The sequence below is a fragment of the Amia ocellicauda genome, chromosome 4 (assembly GCF_036373705.1).
Source record: "Amia ocellicauda isolate fAmiCal2 chromosome 4, fAmiCal2.hap1, whole genome shotgun sequence".
In the NCBI taxonomy this organism is placed as follows: Eukaryota; Metazoa; Chordata; class Actinopteri; order Amiiformes; family Amiidae; genus Amia; species Amia ocellicauda.
In genome coordinates this window covers 22,757,265-22,774,422 of record NC_089853.1, presented here as the reverse complement: position 1 = coordinate 22,774,422, position 17,158 = coordinate 22,757,265, and the positions used below count along the sequence as shown (strand labels likewise).

The 17,158-nt window shown below is 38.5% G+C and overlaps 1 protein-coding gene across 1 annotated transcript; it reads right to left on the bottom strand.

The window, feature by feature from the left end:
* Positions 1-198: 198 nt before the first annotated feature.
* On the bottom strand, positions 199-16,558 carry sqor (sulfide quinone oxidoreductase). Its single transcript, XM_066701427.1, has 10 exons — positions 16,423-16,558; positions 14,453-14,704; positions 13,497-13,667; positions 9,193-9,246; positions 7,360-7,554; positions 6,663-6,872; positions 4,706-4,889; positions 3,163-3,230; positions 2,540-2,718; positions 199-2,250 (listed from the first exon to the last, which is right to left on the bottom strand). Exons 2-10 carry the CDS (start codon positions 14,669-14,671, stop codon positions 2,193-2,195), a joined length of 1,338 nt encoding a protein of 445 aa, XP_066557524.1. The 5' UTR covers positions 14,672-14,704; positions 16,423-16,558; the 3' UTR covers positions 199-2,192.
* Between the last annotated feature and the right edge of the window lie 600 nt (positions 16,559-17,158).

The following is a 17,158-nucleotide window of genomic DNA, read 5'->3' as shown; positions in this document are numbered from 1 at the left end:
CTACAATCCTATCTTTGTGAGAAAACCAGTTCAAAATTCAATCTAGACAAACCCATATGCATGATATTCTCCAAATAACCAGGATTTTTGGTAAATTCAATAATCACTATATGTCCGTTTTTGATTCATCACTCTTTATCTTAAATATTAAAGTAATCAACCTAATGCGGAGTGAAAAATAACCAGGACCCATATGAATTTAATCTCAAAATGTTATATTTGGCAGTATACAAACAATTAAATTGAAATATATTCCATTGAAAGGCCCAGTTACTACAATCACCTTGGTACAATGCCTGAAGCTATAACTAAAAGCATAGCTGCATATTGTAAAATCTGTTGAAATAAAGCTATAGAAGAAAGTGTACAGAACAATATAAAAAGGGGGGTAGGCATGAAAATAGAATCTTGTGTTGTGCAATATTGCGTTTTACGTTTCAGCTTTACGTACAGCTTTACGTAAGTACAACACTGCCAAATCCCATCTTTGTGGGAGCTGTCAGCCCCACTATGTTTGCGCAAGCACGTTTGTCTGGTTGTTGTAACCGAAAAATGGCTGACGCAAGCTGTGGGGGGCGGTGGAGGGAAGGAAGTCATCCCAGTGTGTCTGAGCAGATGCACCACCTCCACAGAAGACAGGGATATGATTGTGGGTTTCCATGATGATCCATAGTCATGCCACGACACGCCCACTGCTGTAGGACCACAACTCGGTGGGGATGGCAGCACATTAACCATCTGTGCACATTAATGTGACTCACTATGGAAGGGAATTGAGTATGTTTTTTGTTTTGATCTCAGACCAAACTACATGGTCATCACGCCACTCTTTAGGTATTCGTAGAGGCCTGAGGCTGTGAAGGAACATTGGACCCGTGGCCTGGCGCAGAGTGCGTTTTCCATTAGCTGGTTCAGTTTGTAGCCTGCTGGTTGTGCTGAACACTGGGGAGACCTAGTCTGCAGTGTCTGAGACACCTCCAGTCAGTCGGAACACTCCACACCATCTGCATCACTCCCCATCTCAAACCATTGTGAAAACTCTGAGAAAGGTCTACATCCCTCACATCATGGAAGCATCAATACTGTATCCTTCAGACATGCTGGACATTTTATTTTTATTTTCATGATTAACAGATTAGATTATTTTTGGAATGTGTTCTTATGCATGTTAGCCATATTAAGGAAGGGTGGGGGTGGCCTTGAATGATGTCATGGTCATAGGCCACTTACCGCTCCACTGAGGGAAACCAATACCCTTTCGACAAGTTGTTAAGCTGTGTGTTTTTAGATAAATATAAATGTACTAAAGTTTGTAGAGCTGGTAACAGAAACACAGGTGTAGAAGATGATCATAAAAATATTATATCCAGAATTAGTTTAATATGAGCATGCTGAGGATTTGTTGTGACGAATTGTTTTCTATTAAAATATATATATTTATTGATATTTAAAACGAATACACAAATATTCCTCATTGTTCTTATCTGATTTACAGTCATTATGCAGATGCGTTAGGTATTCTTTTAACATTCGGACAGTTTAATGTAGATGCAGAAAAATATTCTAGAATATTGTAATATTCAATATTCTGCATATGAAACCACATAGAGCTCTGGAAAAAACTGAGACCACTCCAAGTTCAGAAATCAATATTATATGTGTATGGATAAGCACTGGCAAACACAGCAATGTCTGGTACTTTGGTTTGGGGGAATACGTCATGTCCAGGGCAACACACAATTCAACTATGTTTAATAGAGCAGGCTTTTTTCTTCTTTCTCCACTTTGGTCTGGTTTGGTCTCTCTCGACAGTACAGTGACCTCTAAAATCATTTGGGAAGAATGCTGCACATCACTCTGCACTGTGAAAGTTCATTACTCTTGGCCCTATGCTGCCATCAGACACTGCTAATCAGAGATGGTGTTAAGAACGTAGAATAAGTCTCTTATCTTGCAACTTATTTGTTTTTCTGCATTGATGCGTTTGGCAGCTAGACATAGTTTCATAGTTTTGGGTAGCAATGAGATGAAACGTCACATTCAAGACATTAAAATGGTTTCCCAACCCCAGCAGAAGAAAAAAAGCTAAAGATTATCACAATCACCTGCCTGGAAGTTGACTTGTGAATATAATGATAATGAGCACTACCAGATGACCATGTGAATCTGTATCCTTGCTGCAGGTGCCTGGTCTATTTCATACCTAGGTGCATGATCTTCCTGTACGGGCCAGGTCCTCCCCACAGTCCCCTAGAACAGTAAGCACAGGAATGAGTAAGATGACCAGCAGAGATCAAGATGATCCACATGCACAACCATATAGAAAAATGTAAACTTTACAATGGAAACATTTATTTCTATGAGGGCTTGGCCATATTAATCTCACTTACATATAACACTGCTTTCTTTTGCACCCATTCTTACGTAAGCAGAAAAAGCACTGCATCCCTGGTAATTCACTATCAGTTTATGTATCAAGATCTTTGCTTAACAATGATATCCTCAAGCAGTACAGATGTTTTGGCAGAGATGGACTCACTTCAGAAGGCCATGCCAGTACAGATGTGGCATCACGTCTGCTTTCATGTGGTACATGGTCCTCCTCTCTTTGCTCTGGTCAATGGGGAAGGTTTCCAAGGGCTGCCCAGTGTAGTCAAACTCAGCCAGGATCACTGTATTATAGCTTGTAACCAGCGGGCATGATGTGTACCCATCATACTGCAAACAAATATGTGAACACGTGAACAAACTGCATGGTTTTATTACATTGCATTAGCCGTATTCCAAGCCGAGACAGAAAGAACGACAAATATATTTAAGATACATAGTCATGCTGGTATAAAAGCAGAGCCATTTTAAGCTTTACACTTAGAAAGACAAATAGACAATTGTACAGAAATAACAGACTTATTTTCCAAATACACCCATGTGCATGTGGTGATATTCTAATCTGGGAGAGTCTCAGAAGAGTAGGTCTACAATGTTGGGAGACACAATTACATCACAATGACTTGTGTTTCTGAAGTACTGACAGCTACGGGGAGACAAAGCTGCAACACTCAGTCTTCAAGAGAGCAAATAATTGGATTCTAGGGAACAGTCATGTCTCATGGCTCATTATGCTGATGGTGACAGCAGCGGCCCACAACGTTTTCATCTTACCTTTTTATCAGGCTTTTCGTTCTTCATCACCTTTGATATAGTTCTGTCGAGAATGGCAGACTGGGCAGCTAAAAGAGAAACATCTCATTCCTATTGTGCCTCTTATTGGCTGTATTGTTCTCTTTACAGAAATTATGTATATATGTACACATGTTGTTGTGCTCAACATGAACAATACCCTGTGAACAAACATGAAACTCGATAATTTCGGCAAGATTTAAGTAATGCTCATGAACAAGGAACAAACTGCCTATTTTTTTTTTTTTTTACTGGTGTATATAGCTGCGGAAGGAAAGCCTGGGAAACTGGACTCACTTCAATATCCCTGTTATGCTGATATCCTGACAGCCAGACAGACTGACTTGACCACTGGCTCATCCCCCATCACATTATTCTTCCCTTTAAAAAATACATTACAGTCTGGCTTGAGCTGCAAATGCCATGAGCTTTGATAAACTAAAAATAAATGTTCATTTAAATCTCCAATCATTTAATCTATTGATATCTGTATCATTTAAATTGCTTCTTTACATTACAGTAATTGTATTAAACCTTAATAGCACTGAATCAATATACTGCACGCTTTGCTACAGTATTACACCTGACACGATTCTGCTCATGTACACTATGAGAAGTTTGACAGAGCTCCAATGTCTGCCCTGTTACGTCTGTTGCAATCCTATCCTGGCTGGAAAATTCCCATAGCCTTTTATAGCTGCACAGTATGCTTATGCAAGGTGCTGCAAATTGAGCTTCATTTCAGACACTATTATAGTCCTGCTTTACGTACAAACGATCATGTTTTCAGCATTCCAAATGCCACGAGAAACACGAGTGATTGCAGATTGTTTCCAGTGTGGGGACAGACACAATTCTGTCATTTCCCCCTTTAAAGCTGAACCTAAGCTGTAAATTTGGGGAACAGTGAGTAATAATGGCTGTGAAATAAAACCTGCTTTGGTGGCGAGTTCCATATTGATTTGACTCAACTTCTTACAGGAGTGAGTGAGAGGGAGATCAGTGCCTTGGGGCACAGGGGGGGAAGGGTGGGAATGCTTCACTTGCTGCTGTCAACTCACAATGTAAGCAAACATTATAGCTGTCATCACTTCTCTTACATTCCTGATCAGAAATATGTCCGGGTTGGACCAGTGGCCATTTACAGCACCCCTGCAATGCAATACTCTTCATATATTCCGACAGGTCAAAAGTTAAAGCAAGATCTGTGACCTTTCAGTGAACTCAGGTGGCCTCAATTATTATTATTATTTATTTTATTTTTTTTATTTCTTGGCAGATGCCCTTATCTTGTGCAATACAATTAAAATAATACCATAGAAATTCTTATATCTATCTCATTCATTTAAATTTAGAAACTTGTGTTCAGTATACATTTGATAACAAAATGCACATGAATTGGCATGATAAGGAGTTACCCAACCATATGTTAAGCCCAAAGAAAAACAGGTCTATATTTCTGTTCATATGTCTGGCATGGTGCCTGGGCTGGGTGTTGCCAGGAAGCTCATGTCCCACAGCTTACCTACTGCAGCAGCTGTTTTTGATGTTGGCAGATTAGTGCAGTCTCCGATACCAAACACATTGGGATATTTCTTGTGCTGAAGCATGTCTTTGTCTATGTCCAGCCATCCTCCTTCATCAGCCAACTTGCTGCTCTTCAAAACGTCTGGTGGTCCCATAGGAGGTGTAACATGAAGCATTTCATACTAAATTAAAAAATACAACGGTATTTTAATACAGCAAGGATAGCAGGGCAAGCTTCTCCGTCTATTAGGAATTATTGGATAACTGATCTTCGCCGTGTTTCAAATGAAGGGCTTTCTAAAAAGACCACAACTCATCCAAACAGATATTTCCAAACTGAATGACACATTCATAACATTACCTGGTCTAGACCTTTTTTATTTCTATTTATAGTCTTCACTGATCTTGTTGGTTTTAAGTTTGCAGCCGTTCACCATCTACTAAACCTGTTGCAAAAAGTTACAAAAGGCGATAATGTCTCTGCATCTTCCTCTGTCTCTCTGCTGCCCCTGCAGTCCTGAGACACGGCTAAGCAAAACAACAGCAGACCTGACCTCTTGTGGCTTTGCCAAGTACTGTATAAACAAAAATGCATCCTAATGGAAGATGTTTTCCTCTTACAGGGAATTTTATTTACTCCTTAAGTTTTGAAGTATCTGTACTGAACATATGGATGCTATTGAAGAAAACATCTAGCTTCACCAAAACCACTAGCAGCTCATCGCTATGGATGTGAATGTTGACTTGAAGACAAAACATCTGTTTCTGAAAACAAACGACCACGGAGACTCACTTTCAAAGACAACAAGTAGCAACACCCCCCCCCCCCCCCCAATTATATAATAATATATAAACAGGGCAGGGCAAAGTGGGATAATCAAATAATCCTTCTTGTTTGACCACGCTTTCCTGGCATGACATATTAGATTCAGTGTCTCACTGGGCTGGTCCCATATTCATGTTTACCAGACAGTTGCATGGGGATGCTATCAACATTTATATTTTATTTTTATCCATCTGTTCACAAGCTCACATTTTAAAGGTGTAAGCAACCGATAATTGTATAATCTCATATCTTCTGCCCATCCATTCTCTCCCCATTGTTGATGGCATTGCATAAGTCTTCTGAGTATCCTATTTTGCTTAATTTTTGTAATATTCTTACACATTACTCTAGGAATTGTAACTCTTATGATTGCTTTCATATCTTTATTAAACTATGACAGATAAGGAAATCCTGACACCAAGGGAACTGATGATTCTAAACATGTTATTCCTTTGCCTTAATGTTACTCTTCAAAAGCAAATCCTTACTTACTGAATTGAAATTAACATTGTGTACATAATTTGAGGGGGTGGGAAACATTCCTTATGTCTGATGGAAGCCAGCAATAGTATTCAACATGTCTGCTCTACAAGCAAGCAAGCTTTTATATATTTGAGGTTGATAACACCCACCCTCCGTCTTTTTATTAAGCAACAGTAGTACAATTTCTACAGAGCTCCTCTAGTCTGAAGATCCCATGAAACACTATTTCCCAACATTTGTTGTTTTTTGTTTAAGTGTATGGTGGATCAGAGCAGCTGCACAGACTTCTACCATAACAGACAAATAGCATGGTTAAGTGTAAAAAAAAAATTAAAAAAATTGAAGCAGCAATAAAAAATTGTAATTCAGGCACAGAGATCATATCCTGTTTTGGTGTGCAAAAACACTATTTTTACTAAAGACTCCCTTGTGTTCCAGGCCCAGCCACAGGCCTCCTCTCCCTCACCACGGTGATTCATTGTTTACTTAGACAGGAAGGCTGCTCAGGCCTCCTCCACTTGTTGCTGAATGTCTGTGGAAATGGCTGTGTTCTTTAATGAAAGGTTTGTTTTCCCTTTACAGCCAAAATCTAAATCGAGACATGGGGTTTAAAAGAAAGCCAAAGGAATAGTGAGGCTGTACTAACCTCGAAAACCACCGTTTCTCCAGGGTTGTCTAGCTTTTCAAACACAGCTTCCTGCCTGTCCGCTCTGACCTCAATGAGGTTATGTCTGAGGTTCACATTCAGATCCCGGGTCTTCACGATATTCCACAGGGAGTCGGCATATTTCTTAACCCCGAACAACACGGGCTGGGACGTATTGTAGATGATGTTGGCTTTGGGTCTCTTTCCTGTCTGTAAAGTTAAAAACAGGAACGTCAGGTAGTTCGCACCAGGAACAATGGTGCAGTCAGGTGTCTTCTTCTTTAATGCATTTGCTGTCCCTGGGGGGCAGGTAGTATTAAAAGCGCTATGATACTTTGGGTTATCATTCGTATTGCTTTGCCATGAGGCATATAATATCTGTGACACACTTATCCTGAGGTTTATTTCTAGTCACCTACTAGATGGAAGTAACAGTATTCCAACTTGCTATGGGCAATCTTGGAAATAGTATGAATTAAAAAAAATTTCTTCTCTGCCAACAAACTGATACAAAAAACATGAATAAAGCAGGCCTCATAATCTGTATATAATCAGCACCATAGTACATACACCTTCGCATCGAACAGGCCAGCTTTGTTAATACTAGTGAGGACGATACTTTTACAATGCCATTTCAATCCATGGAAGGAATACAAGTTAGGTCAACTTAAAAAGAAAATAATAAAAGTCCCTTTACCTTTCTGAAATAGGCATCTGACAGGTACATGATCTTCTGTGGTGCCCCGGCACATTTCACAGGTGTGTTGGGGAATGTGAAAATGGCATTGCCCTCCCTGAAGTCTTGCAGGGCTTTCCAGGTCTTCCCCACTGTGTCCACAGAGTAGTTTGAGCCAATCTTCGGATACTTAAAACCTTCTGGAAGTCCCTTGATCTGCATTTCCAAAGCGTAATTAAAAGCAGAGTCTGTAATTAAAACCCAATGCCACTAATAGCCCTGCAAATGTTAAAATCATTTAGCAAAATAAACTAGTTACCAATCCAAGAACTGTGCTTATGATAAGTTTTGCTTTTACCAAACTGTTTTATAGAAAAACATTTCATTTCGCAGGAATTATAAAGGCTCAACAGTAATCTCACAACTATAATCAGGTTGTATTTTCAGATGAAAACATCAAAACAAAACAAACAGATCGGCAACTGTAGGTCACTTACAATGGATCCTGGATAGAATTTCACACAGAAAGAAAGGGGGTTGATTGTTAAATTTAATTAAAATAAATGTTATTTTTTTCACTGTAAAGATATTGTTTGTCTAAACCTTACATATGTGATTTAAAATAAGTTAACATGACAGGTGAATCCTCCGGCTCAAACTGCTGGAGATAACATCTCTTATACAATAAGAGACACTCTTAACACTACCTATTAACGTATATATATATATATATATATATATATATATATATATATATATATATATATATATATATATATTATATGATAATTATATTTGTCAAAACTCAGAACATCAAAGCAAAAATGTGTTCTTATTCCCTCTAATGCATGTTCTTTTAGACTCCAGGTGCATTGCAAGTTAAAAGTCTGCCTGATACTTGATCACTGCTGCCATCCAGTGTTCACACAATTACACATAGAAAACATGAAAGACTCACTGTCACGAATTATGTAGTTGTTTACAAACTGTTTCAAGACAAAAGCACACTTATGTGTGTCTGCTGAACACATTATACCTTTCAGAGTAAAACTTACTTTCTGTGAGAAACCTGAGCTTGTTCTGATGAACAGAGGCGGTGTATTTCTATTAGGAAATGTTTCTAGTTTCATCATTATTCATATAGTTTATATTTATAAACATTATTATAGTTTATTATTTCTTATGTGTGCTGGTTCCAACATGTATAATACACCAAAATGACGTAAATTGTAGATGGAATATAGATTAGATATAGATATAGATGGAAGTAGGAATGGCATTGTGATTACATCCAGCATCAATGTTTAGAATAAGGAAATATAATCTGAAAATAATTGAGGTGTTAGGCTAATTAATTTACATATCTGTCATAACTGGGGATTTGAATGTTTAAGAATAAAAATAACAACTGGAAGGAAAAAAACACACAAACTTTGACCAAGCTCTGTTGGAATACAGAGAAAGCGTTATAAACCATTCTGACGCCCCTGTCCATGCCTGATGGCACAGCATTGTACCGGGGCTGCTGGTCGATTACTGAGCTAGACTGCAGTTGATACTGCAACTGCAATGAAACCAGATTGATGAGACAGGCTGTGTCTGCCTCATCAGTGGGCTCGTGTGTGTAATTGCAGGAATAAATCCCAACAGCAATAATAACGATCCGGTTCAAAAGTCACATCTTTGGAAAACAAAATTGGCTGGAAACATTGACTTCATGTTCTTTATGAATTTTATGAATTTCAGCAAACGGAAAACACTGGCGTGGGGCTTAGTCACCTTACATTCATCACTTTACTCCTCCCCATCACCGAGTGTGAAACTTTAGTAGCACTACTGACAACTGTGCAGTACCTTTTCATAATGAAGCTGCAGTCCAAGGGCCACAATCAAATACTCATAAGATATCTGAAAAAAACAACAACAACAACAACAATAACAACAACACATGAGACAACCACACATGAAAATAGGACAACAGGACACCTTCTCAGGGTTCCCACGCAAATCAGATTTTTTTCTCCAATGGCTTTTACATGATAATTTTCTGATTTTCCAAGACTAAATTATTTATTAATTTACAACAAAAATGCTGGAAAATTGGAAATGCACACAGAAAATAATGAGGATATTGATAAACACAATAGGAAAGATCCACATAATCAGCTTTTGTCATGACGGCCTTCTCCTCCCCTTATAGCCATCCAATCCACGCACTTTAATAAAACATGCTACCATCAACTAATAAAGAGTACACAAAGATGTAAATGCAAAATTAAACCTAATACTATCTGATCAATGTATATGTAGTATAAATGTTAATTACTGTAGCAACTATACAAAACATTATCAGTCTGTATTTTAATGATTTTAGCAGTAATTCTGAATTGTCTTTAAAATAAACTACTATAAATCAGCTAAATTAATTAATAAAAACATACATTCAAACATTACGATATACAAATGGTCAGTTCAGTATGGGCCTACAGTAATCCTTTCCTGTACGCTGCTAAAGAAGTATTTTAGATGACTGCTTTGTTTTAAACTTGAAAGCTTTTGATTATCATTTTTTTCTTTCTTTCAAAAGAAGGATAAATAATGATTTTTACCAATAACTTACCAGATTTTTGTATTTAAGGAGTTTGTATTTTACCGATTTATACCCATCTGTATTTTTTATGAAACACTACTTCACAAGCTTGTTTGATATTACAACATTATGTTGTCAGTACTCACATCGAACATGTTCTGCAGTGTACAACTCACACAGATGCTTGCTGGATGTCATGTGTTTAATATTGTGCTATATGATTGGCTCACACACAGAGGTTGGTCAGCATTGTGGTATTGAGGACAGTGCTGGTGCTGACAGAATAAAGCAGCACGTAGAAAGCAAATGGCATAAGAAATTCAGTAAATGTGAGCTTTGGGATAAACAGTGTATAATTGGTAACTTTTGTAAAACTTGTTTATGGTTTTGAAATAAAATGTAATTTCTTGAATAGAACAATAGGTATTGTTATTATTTACTTGATTTTGAATAAATATGCTTATCATACCTTTGGCTACTTCATTTAAATGCAATGGACACTTCATTAAGATTGAGCATTTAATGTAGTCAGGGGTTCTCAACACTGGTCCTGGTGAACCCCTGCTGTATTTTGTTCTAACAGAGCGCTCACTTGTTTAATTGAAACATTAAATGGAATTATCAACCAACACATGAGAGCTGAAAATAACAGGGAATTTCTAATTAATCACTTAATTTGTTCAATTACAGGTTTGCTTAAATAACTGAGAGCTGAAAGCGCAGGCGAGCGAACATTAGAAGAGACAGTGGTTTGTCAGGACCTGGGTTGAGAAACACTGATGTAGACTATATTGTATATTTTTTCTTCATCTTATCAAACCCGGTTTTAGTGTTTGTTTTGTTTTTTGTTTTTATTCAAAATAAATTTAGTCACGATTGCGTGCACAGATTTACATCATTTTGCTCAGAATCTAAACAAATACTGTGAATTTACTGGCTGAATGGTCAGATTATATTCAGAAATACATACATTTGTACTAGTACAAGAAGGCAAGAAGGTCTGCGTGTTGTGAACGCACTGAGCTTCTGTGTGTTGCTATATGGTTATAGCCGTATATGCGCTTCACACAGACTCTCCCAAGACTTTGAAATCCCTAATATCCCTGAAACTGAAAATCCCTGAAACATAATATCTGGCACAGATCACTGTGTGCCATGACGTTCATAATAACCACATGTACAGTGAGGGAAAAAAGTATTTGATCCCCTGCTGATTTTGTACGTTTGCCCACTGACAAAGAAATGATCAGTCTATAATTTTAATGGTAGGTGTATTTTAACAGTGAGAGACAGAATAACAACAAAAAAATCCAGAAAAACACATTTCAAAAAAGTTATACTTTGATTTGCATGTTAATGAGGGAAATAAGTATTTGATCCCCTATCAATCAGCAAGATTTCTGGCTCCCAGGTGTCTTTTATACAGGTAACGAGCTGAGATTAGGAGCACTCTCTTAAAGGGAGTGCTCCTAATCTCAGCTCGTTACCTGTATAAAAGACACCTGTCCACAGAAGCAATCAATCAATCAGATTCCAAACTCTCCACCATGGCCGAGACCAAAGAGCTGTCCAAGGATGTCAGGGACAAGATTGTAGACCTACACAAGGCTGGAATGGGCTACAAGACCATCGCCAAGCAGCTTGGTGAGAAGGTGACAACAGTTGGTGCGATTATTCGCAAATGGAAGAAACACGAAATAACTGTCCGTCTCCCTCGGTCTGGGTTTCCATGCAAGATCTCACCTCGTGGAGTTTCAATGATCATGAGAACGGTGAGGAATCAGCCCAGAACTACACGGGAGGATCTTGTTAATGATCTCAAGGCAGCTGGGACCATAGTCACCAAGAAAACAATTGGTAACACACTATGCCGTGAAGGACTGAAATCCTGCAGCGCCCGCAAGGCCCCCCTGTTCAAGAAAGCACATGTACAGGCCCGTCTGAAGTTTGCCAACATCTGAATGATTCAGAGGAGAACTGGGTGAAAGTGTTGTGGACAGATGAGACCATAATCGAGCTCTTTGGCATCAAATCAACTCGCCGTGTTTGGAGGAGGAGGAATGACCCCAAGAACACCATCCCCATCGTCAAACATGGAGGTGGAAACATTATGCTTAGGGGGTGTTTTTCTGCTAAGGGGACAGGACAACGGCACTGCATCAAAGGGACGATGGATGGGGTCATGCACCGTCAAATCTTGGGTGAGAACCTCCTTCCCTCAGCCAGGGCATTGAAAATGGGTCGTGGATGGGTATTCCAGCATGACAATGAGCCAAAACACACAGCCAAGGCAACAAAGGAGTGGCTCAAGAAGAAGCACATTAAGGTCCTGGAGTGGCCTAGCCAGCCTCCAGACCTTAATCCCATAGAAAATCTGTGGAGGGAGCTGAAGGTTCGAGTTACCAAACGTCAGCCTCGAAACCTTAATGACTTGGAGAGGATCTGCAAAGAGGAGTGGGACAAAATCCCTCCTGAGATGTGTGCAAACCTGGTGGCCAACTACAAGAAACGTCTGACCTCTGTGATTGCCAACAAGGGTTTTGCCACCAAGTACTAAGTCGAAAGGGTCAAATACTTATTTCCCTCATTGCAAATGCAAATCAATTTATAACTTTTTTGAAATGCGTTTTTCTGTTTTTTTTTTGTTGTTATTCTGTCTCTCACTGTTAAAATACACCTACCATTAAAATTCTAGACTGATCATTTCTTTGTCAGTGGGCAAACATACTTTTTTCCCCCACTGTACATACTAAAAAAAAATGTTAAACGGGATTTCACACAATTGTATTCTGTACCATGAAGCTGTCACTTTGTATCAGAGTGTACATTATATCCCATGTATGTTGTAAATGGGTTTGGCTGTGTATATGTGTAGTGAATTCCTATGACTTCAGTTTGTTTGGTCATTTTCCATGACTTTTCCATGACCATTTTTTTTCCCCATGACTTTTCCAGGATTTTCCATGACCGTGGGAACCCTGCCTTCTCATTGCCACTCCACCTACCAGAAACTGATCTTCAGATCTGCTTTATGAGATAGTGCAACTGCACTAAGTAACCAAAGTAATGGGACAACCCAATAATGGACTGTAGAGATCCTGTCCGGTGGAGGGGTTGCTAACTGAAGGTCACAGTTACTGCTAGAAGAATTAGAGAGAATTTGGATGACTACATTTATGGTGAATGCGTGTCTATCAATGAATGGCAATAACTCCATGTTACTATGCAGAGAGGATAACACTGGTTCAGAATAGATTTCCTTGAAGAACATTTCCAGACTATCTCGACGTATATCCCATACAGCACCCAATAAAGAACTGGAGAGGAGAGATAGGAATGAAGGACTCATCTCACTGCTCTAAACACTGTGCTGTGGCAGGAATGTCATGGTAACATCACAACCAAAACGCAAGATCAAGGACAGGCTGACCGCTGATTACAGCCTAGTGAAACTACTTTCACCCAACCTAGCTAAAAACAAACTCTGCATACATCTGCGTGATCTTGTGCTATTGGATTGTGGGTGATGATGACCCATAAAAGGCATGAATAAAAGGCACGTTTGTACCTCTTTCCCATCATCAGTGCGCACGCAGTTCTTGTCAGGGTTCATCTCCTGCACTCGTGATTTTATCCACTTCACCCCAGATGGCATCACACTGGCAGTGGATCGCCGAGAGGTGCTGACACTTTTTGCTCCTGCACCAACCAGCGTCCAGAGTGGCTGGTAATAATGACTCTAAAATCACAAAGAAAACAACAAGACTGTGAAATAACGGGGGTAGAAGGAATGACAGTACCAATGATATAGCAGCTTAGCCTTCTCCCATTCTGCGGGTTCTTATAAATGCCCAGCAGACCTTTGATTACCCAGAAACTTTCCAGCCCTGTAGCAGGAACGTGACTGTTAACTCCACAGCACATATATTGCTCTGAAAAATATTAAGAGACCACTGCAAAATGTCTCTACATGTATGTCAGCCATTCCATTCCATTCATATTTTTATTTGGAATTTGGAAGAAATGTTGTCAGTGGTTTATAGAATAAAACAAAAATGTTCATTTTACCCAAACACATACCTATAAATAGTAAAACCAGAGAAACTGATAATGTTGCAGTGGTCTCTTAATTTTTTCCAGAGCTGTATTTAGCGTGAATATAGAACATGACAGATATATTGGAAGTGTCTCTCATTAAGTGCACTTAGGCTCAGATTATCCCTAAATATCCAACTATCCACATACTGCAAAAATCCCAAACTCAAAAGTGTTTGAAGCAAGGAGCGTCTGCCATATGAACAAAGCCGCCATCAAGCACAGGTTTTGTAAATTTGTTGGCGTGTTGGGCACAGTTCTGATGTAATCCTGCAATTAGTGGGGTATTACTCATCCTTTACTACCCTGATATGAGCTTTTGATTGCTTCCCCTAAGAAATCTGCTTTTTATAATGTGACATACAATGCTAACACACCACAGTCCACTCCACACTGATAAAGGGAAGAATCTCTCTAGTAATGGCTAACCTCGCTGGGCTCGACGACGGCGACATTTTCAGCCCCGACTTTCCGCTTCAAACGGGCACTCATAGTGATTCCTCCGCTGCCCCCGCCCAGCACCAGCGCCTTGTAGTGCTCCTTTGCCCTGCAGGCACTGCTTGCATGGAAATGGCAGGCCTCTGTGTTGCACAATCCGAGACTGGGCTGCCACAACGCTCGCCGCACACAGAAAACTGAACTGGCCATGTTTACACCCTGCACTCAGCCCAGGACTTCAATCTAGAAAAGAGAATTAAAATAGTTGAATGCAATGTGAACTAGATTATTTTAGGGTTACTTTAGATCAGGTGGGTCAGACTTGCTAGAGAGCTACAGTGTCTTCTGGTTTTCATACCAATGGGACCTTTTTGAAGGTTTAATTAATTAAAATTATAGTTGATGGCATATATTATCTTGATTCAAAGTGTGCTATTTATAACATAAATTGCAGTCTTTGGATAAGTATTAAATTCATCCAGTATTCACCTAATTGGACCAAATACAGAATTGGGAGCTCAGATTGGACAAATCAGAAAACACTGAAGCATTCCAACGGAGTTTGATATCTGTGTTTTAGGTTACTTCACCAATGCCATAGAGAACTCCAGGTACATTTTAAGGATTTAGAAGTACATGCTGATTAATTAATTTCATTTTATAACTAGAAATTTGCACCACACCCTTGTCTGTGTAAGTACAGCTATAATACTTCCTTATTTGTATTGCTTAACTGTTGACACAAAAGATTGACACATAAGGTCATGGCAAACTCATTGTTACATTGCACAGGGACATTTGTAATATGTGGGAGGGACTGATGGAGTTGCTTTTATTCTTAAAATGAAAAAGTATTTAAAAATATTAACACTGGTATTCTTCTGGGCAGATTAGGTTTTCTATAAATGTAAACATAAAAGAACAGTCATTTTTATTATTACAGCAATGTATTCAAACACAGCTTCACAAATACATTTAATTTACATTAAATGTACTTAAGTATTGAGTTAGAAAATCTTCACATTATCCAATTTCATACTGATTATTATTTTTTATCTTCTCAATGCATTTTTTAGCTGGTGGTTTCAAAGTAGAGGGTTAAAAAGGGTTTGCTTAAAAAAACCTTGTAGACATTCTATACAAACTAAACTATGTAAACTAAACTAAAACAATGAAAATGCTTAGTACGACAGGATTTGATTCAGAGAACACACCTGGGAGCAGCTGAGTGTTACCTATACAGGTAATCTAGTAAATACTCAAATTGGTTCAGACTATCACGATCCTGTGTGAAAGGTCAGGGCAGGTTCAGACGTGTTTTGCAGAGGGAGGGTATTATTTTCACAGTAATATCCCGTTTCCAAAAAGAAACAAACTCTGGCCTGGTTGTGACGAAATCTTATTCCCTGTTTTCTTGATGCCATAAATGCTACATCTTTAGGATACGACTCTCAAAATAGAAGATAACATAGAAACATGATATCCTATAACATTTGTATTTAATGCTCTCGATAAAATAAAAACACAGCCACAACAAACCAACACAAGCCAAACTTTTTATAATGCAAGTATAAGTACAATCGTATTAATAATGAATGAAAAAGCATGTACTGTTCACATTTTCCTACCGTTATCCAAACTGACGTGCATATTACTATTGAAACCTAATGCAGAAAGGAGGTACAGACGTGACAGTTTCTTAAAAATGTTGAATGATCATTCAGATCCTCTGGTTAAATCAGTCTTATTCAAGGCAGTCTAACTAGTTGGTATTGATACGAGATTACTGATCAAACAATGGCCTTCCAGGCAGATTATGGCAAGATAAAATATAAATTGAGTTGGTATGTCACAAAGCAATGCATTGTTACCGATTATTTATAATCTACGACTGGACACTTTTATAAACGCCGAACGTCACATTCAATTTCAATGATGTAATTATTTTATTCAATTCTCACCTGAACCACCAAACTCGTTAGTTGCGTCCGAACTACCCCCAACTGAATTAACCTCCCCGCTTTGTCAGACTCCTGCGAAGATATACCACTTCTGGGATGAGGGAAACTCACTATACACTTTGGATATTTGTTAATCTTACTTCATAGTTACAAAAAACGGTCTGTTGTAAAACGGTCTGTTGTGTTTTGTCAGTATATTACCATATAGTCGTGATTCTACTTCTGAAAATGTTTGCTTCCTTGTTTGCTTAAAACATGAAAATAAAAGAACCACCCCTCCCTTTTAAACAAGTGGTTTGTCCCACTATTTTTTTTTCGTAGCAGCGATTAGGGCACTATGTACTACAACATTGTGGTGCAGTAAGTTATTTACATATCTATATCTATATCTATATATATAAGCACCATTTCCCAACATGTTTCGACTTGCTTTGGTCTACAGCTTCTCTTTTCCCTGTCAAGCCTGCAAAGTCTATGATTTCATCTTATGTGGTTGTCACTATGGCTTTAAAAAAACTGTTGGGATCCATTTGATAGTTTCCTTTGTCCATCTTTGATTTGTTAATTTTCACTCTTTCATTTTGTCACATATCTTTGTTCTTAGATCCATGTATCGTTAGTATCAGTTTCTTTAAAAGTTTTGATGTAATGGTCATATACATATTGTATTGGATGGTGAAAAAGGGAACCAAATCTAGTACATGAAAATCTAAAACAAAGTTATTCAACAGGTGCC

Excerpts from the sequence above, each read along its gene's own strand:
- sqor (XM_066701427.1), bottom strand. The coding sequence starts at position 14,671 with ATGGCCAGTTCAGTTTTCTGTGTGCGGCGAGCGTTGTGGCAGCCCAGT. Across the intron at positions 9,247-13,496 it reads GCACTGATGATGGGAAAGAG|ATATCTTATGAGTATTTGAT; the intron begins GTACAAACGTGC and ends TGTTTTTTTCAG. Across the intron at positions 4,890-6,662 it reads GAGAAACGGTGGTTTTCGAG|TATGAAATGCTTCATGTTAC; the intron begins GTTAGTACAGCC and ends TTTTTAATTTAG.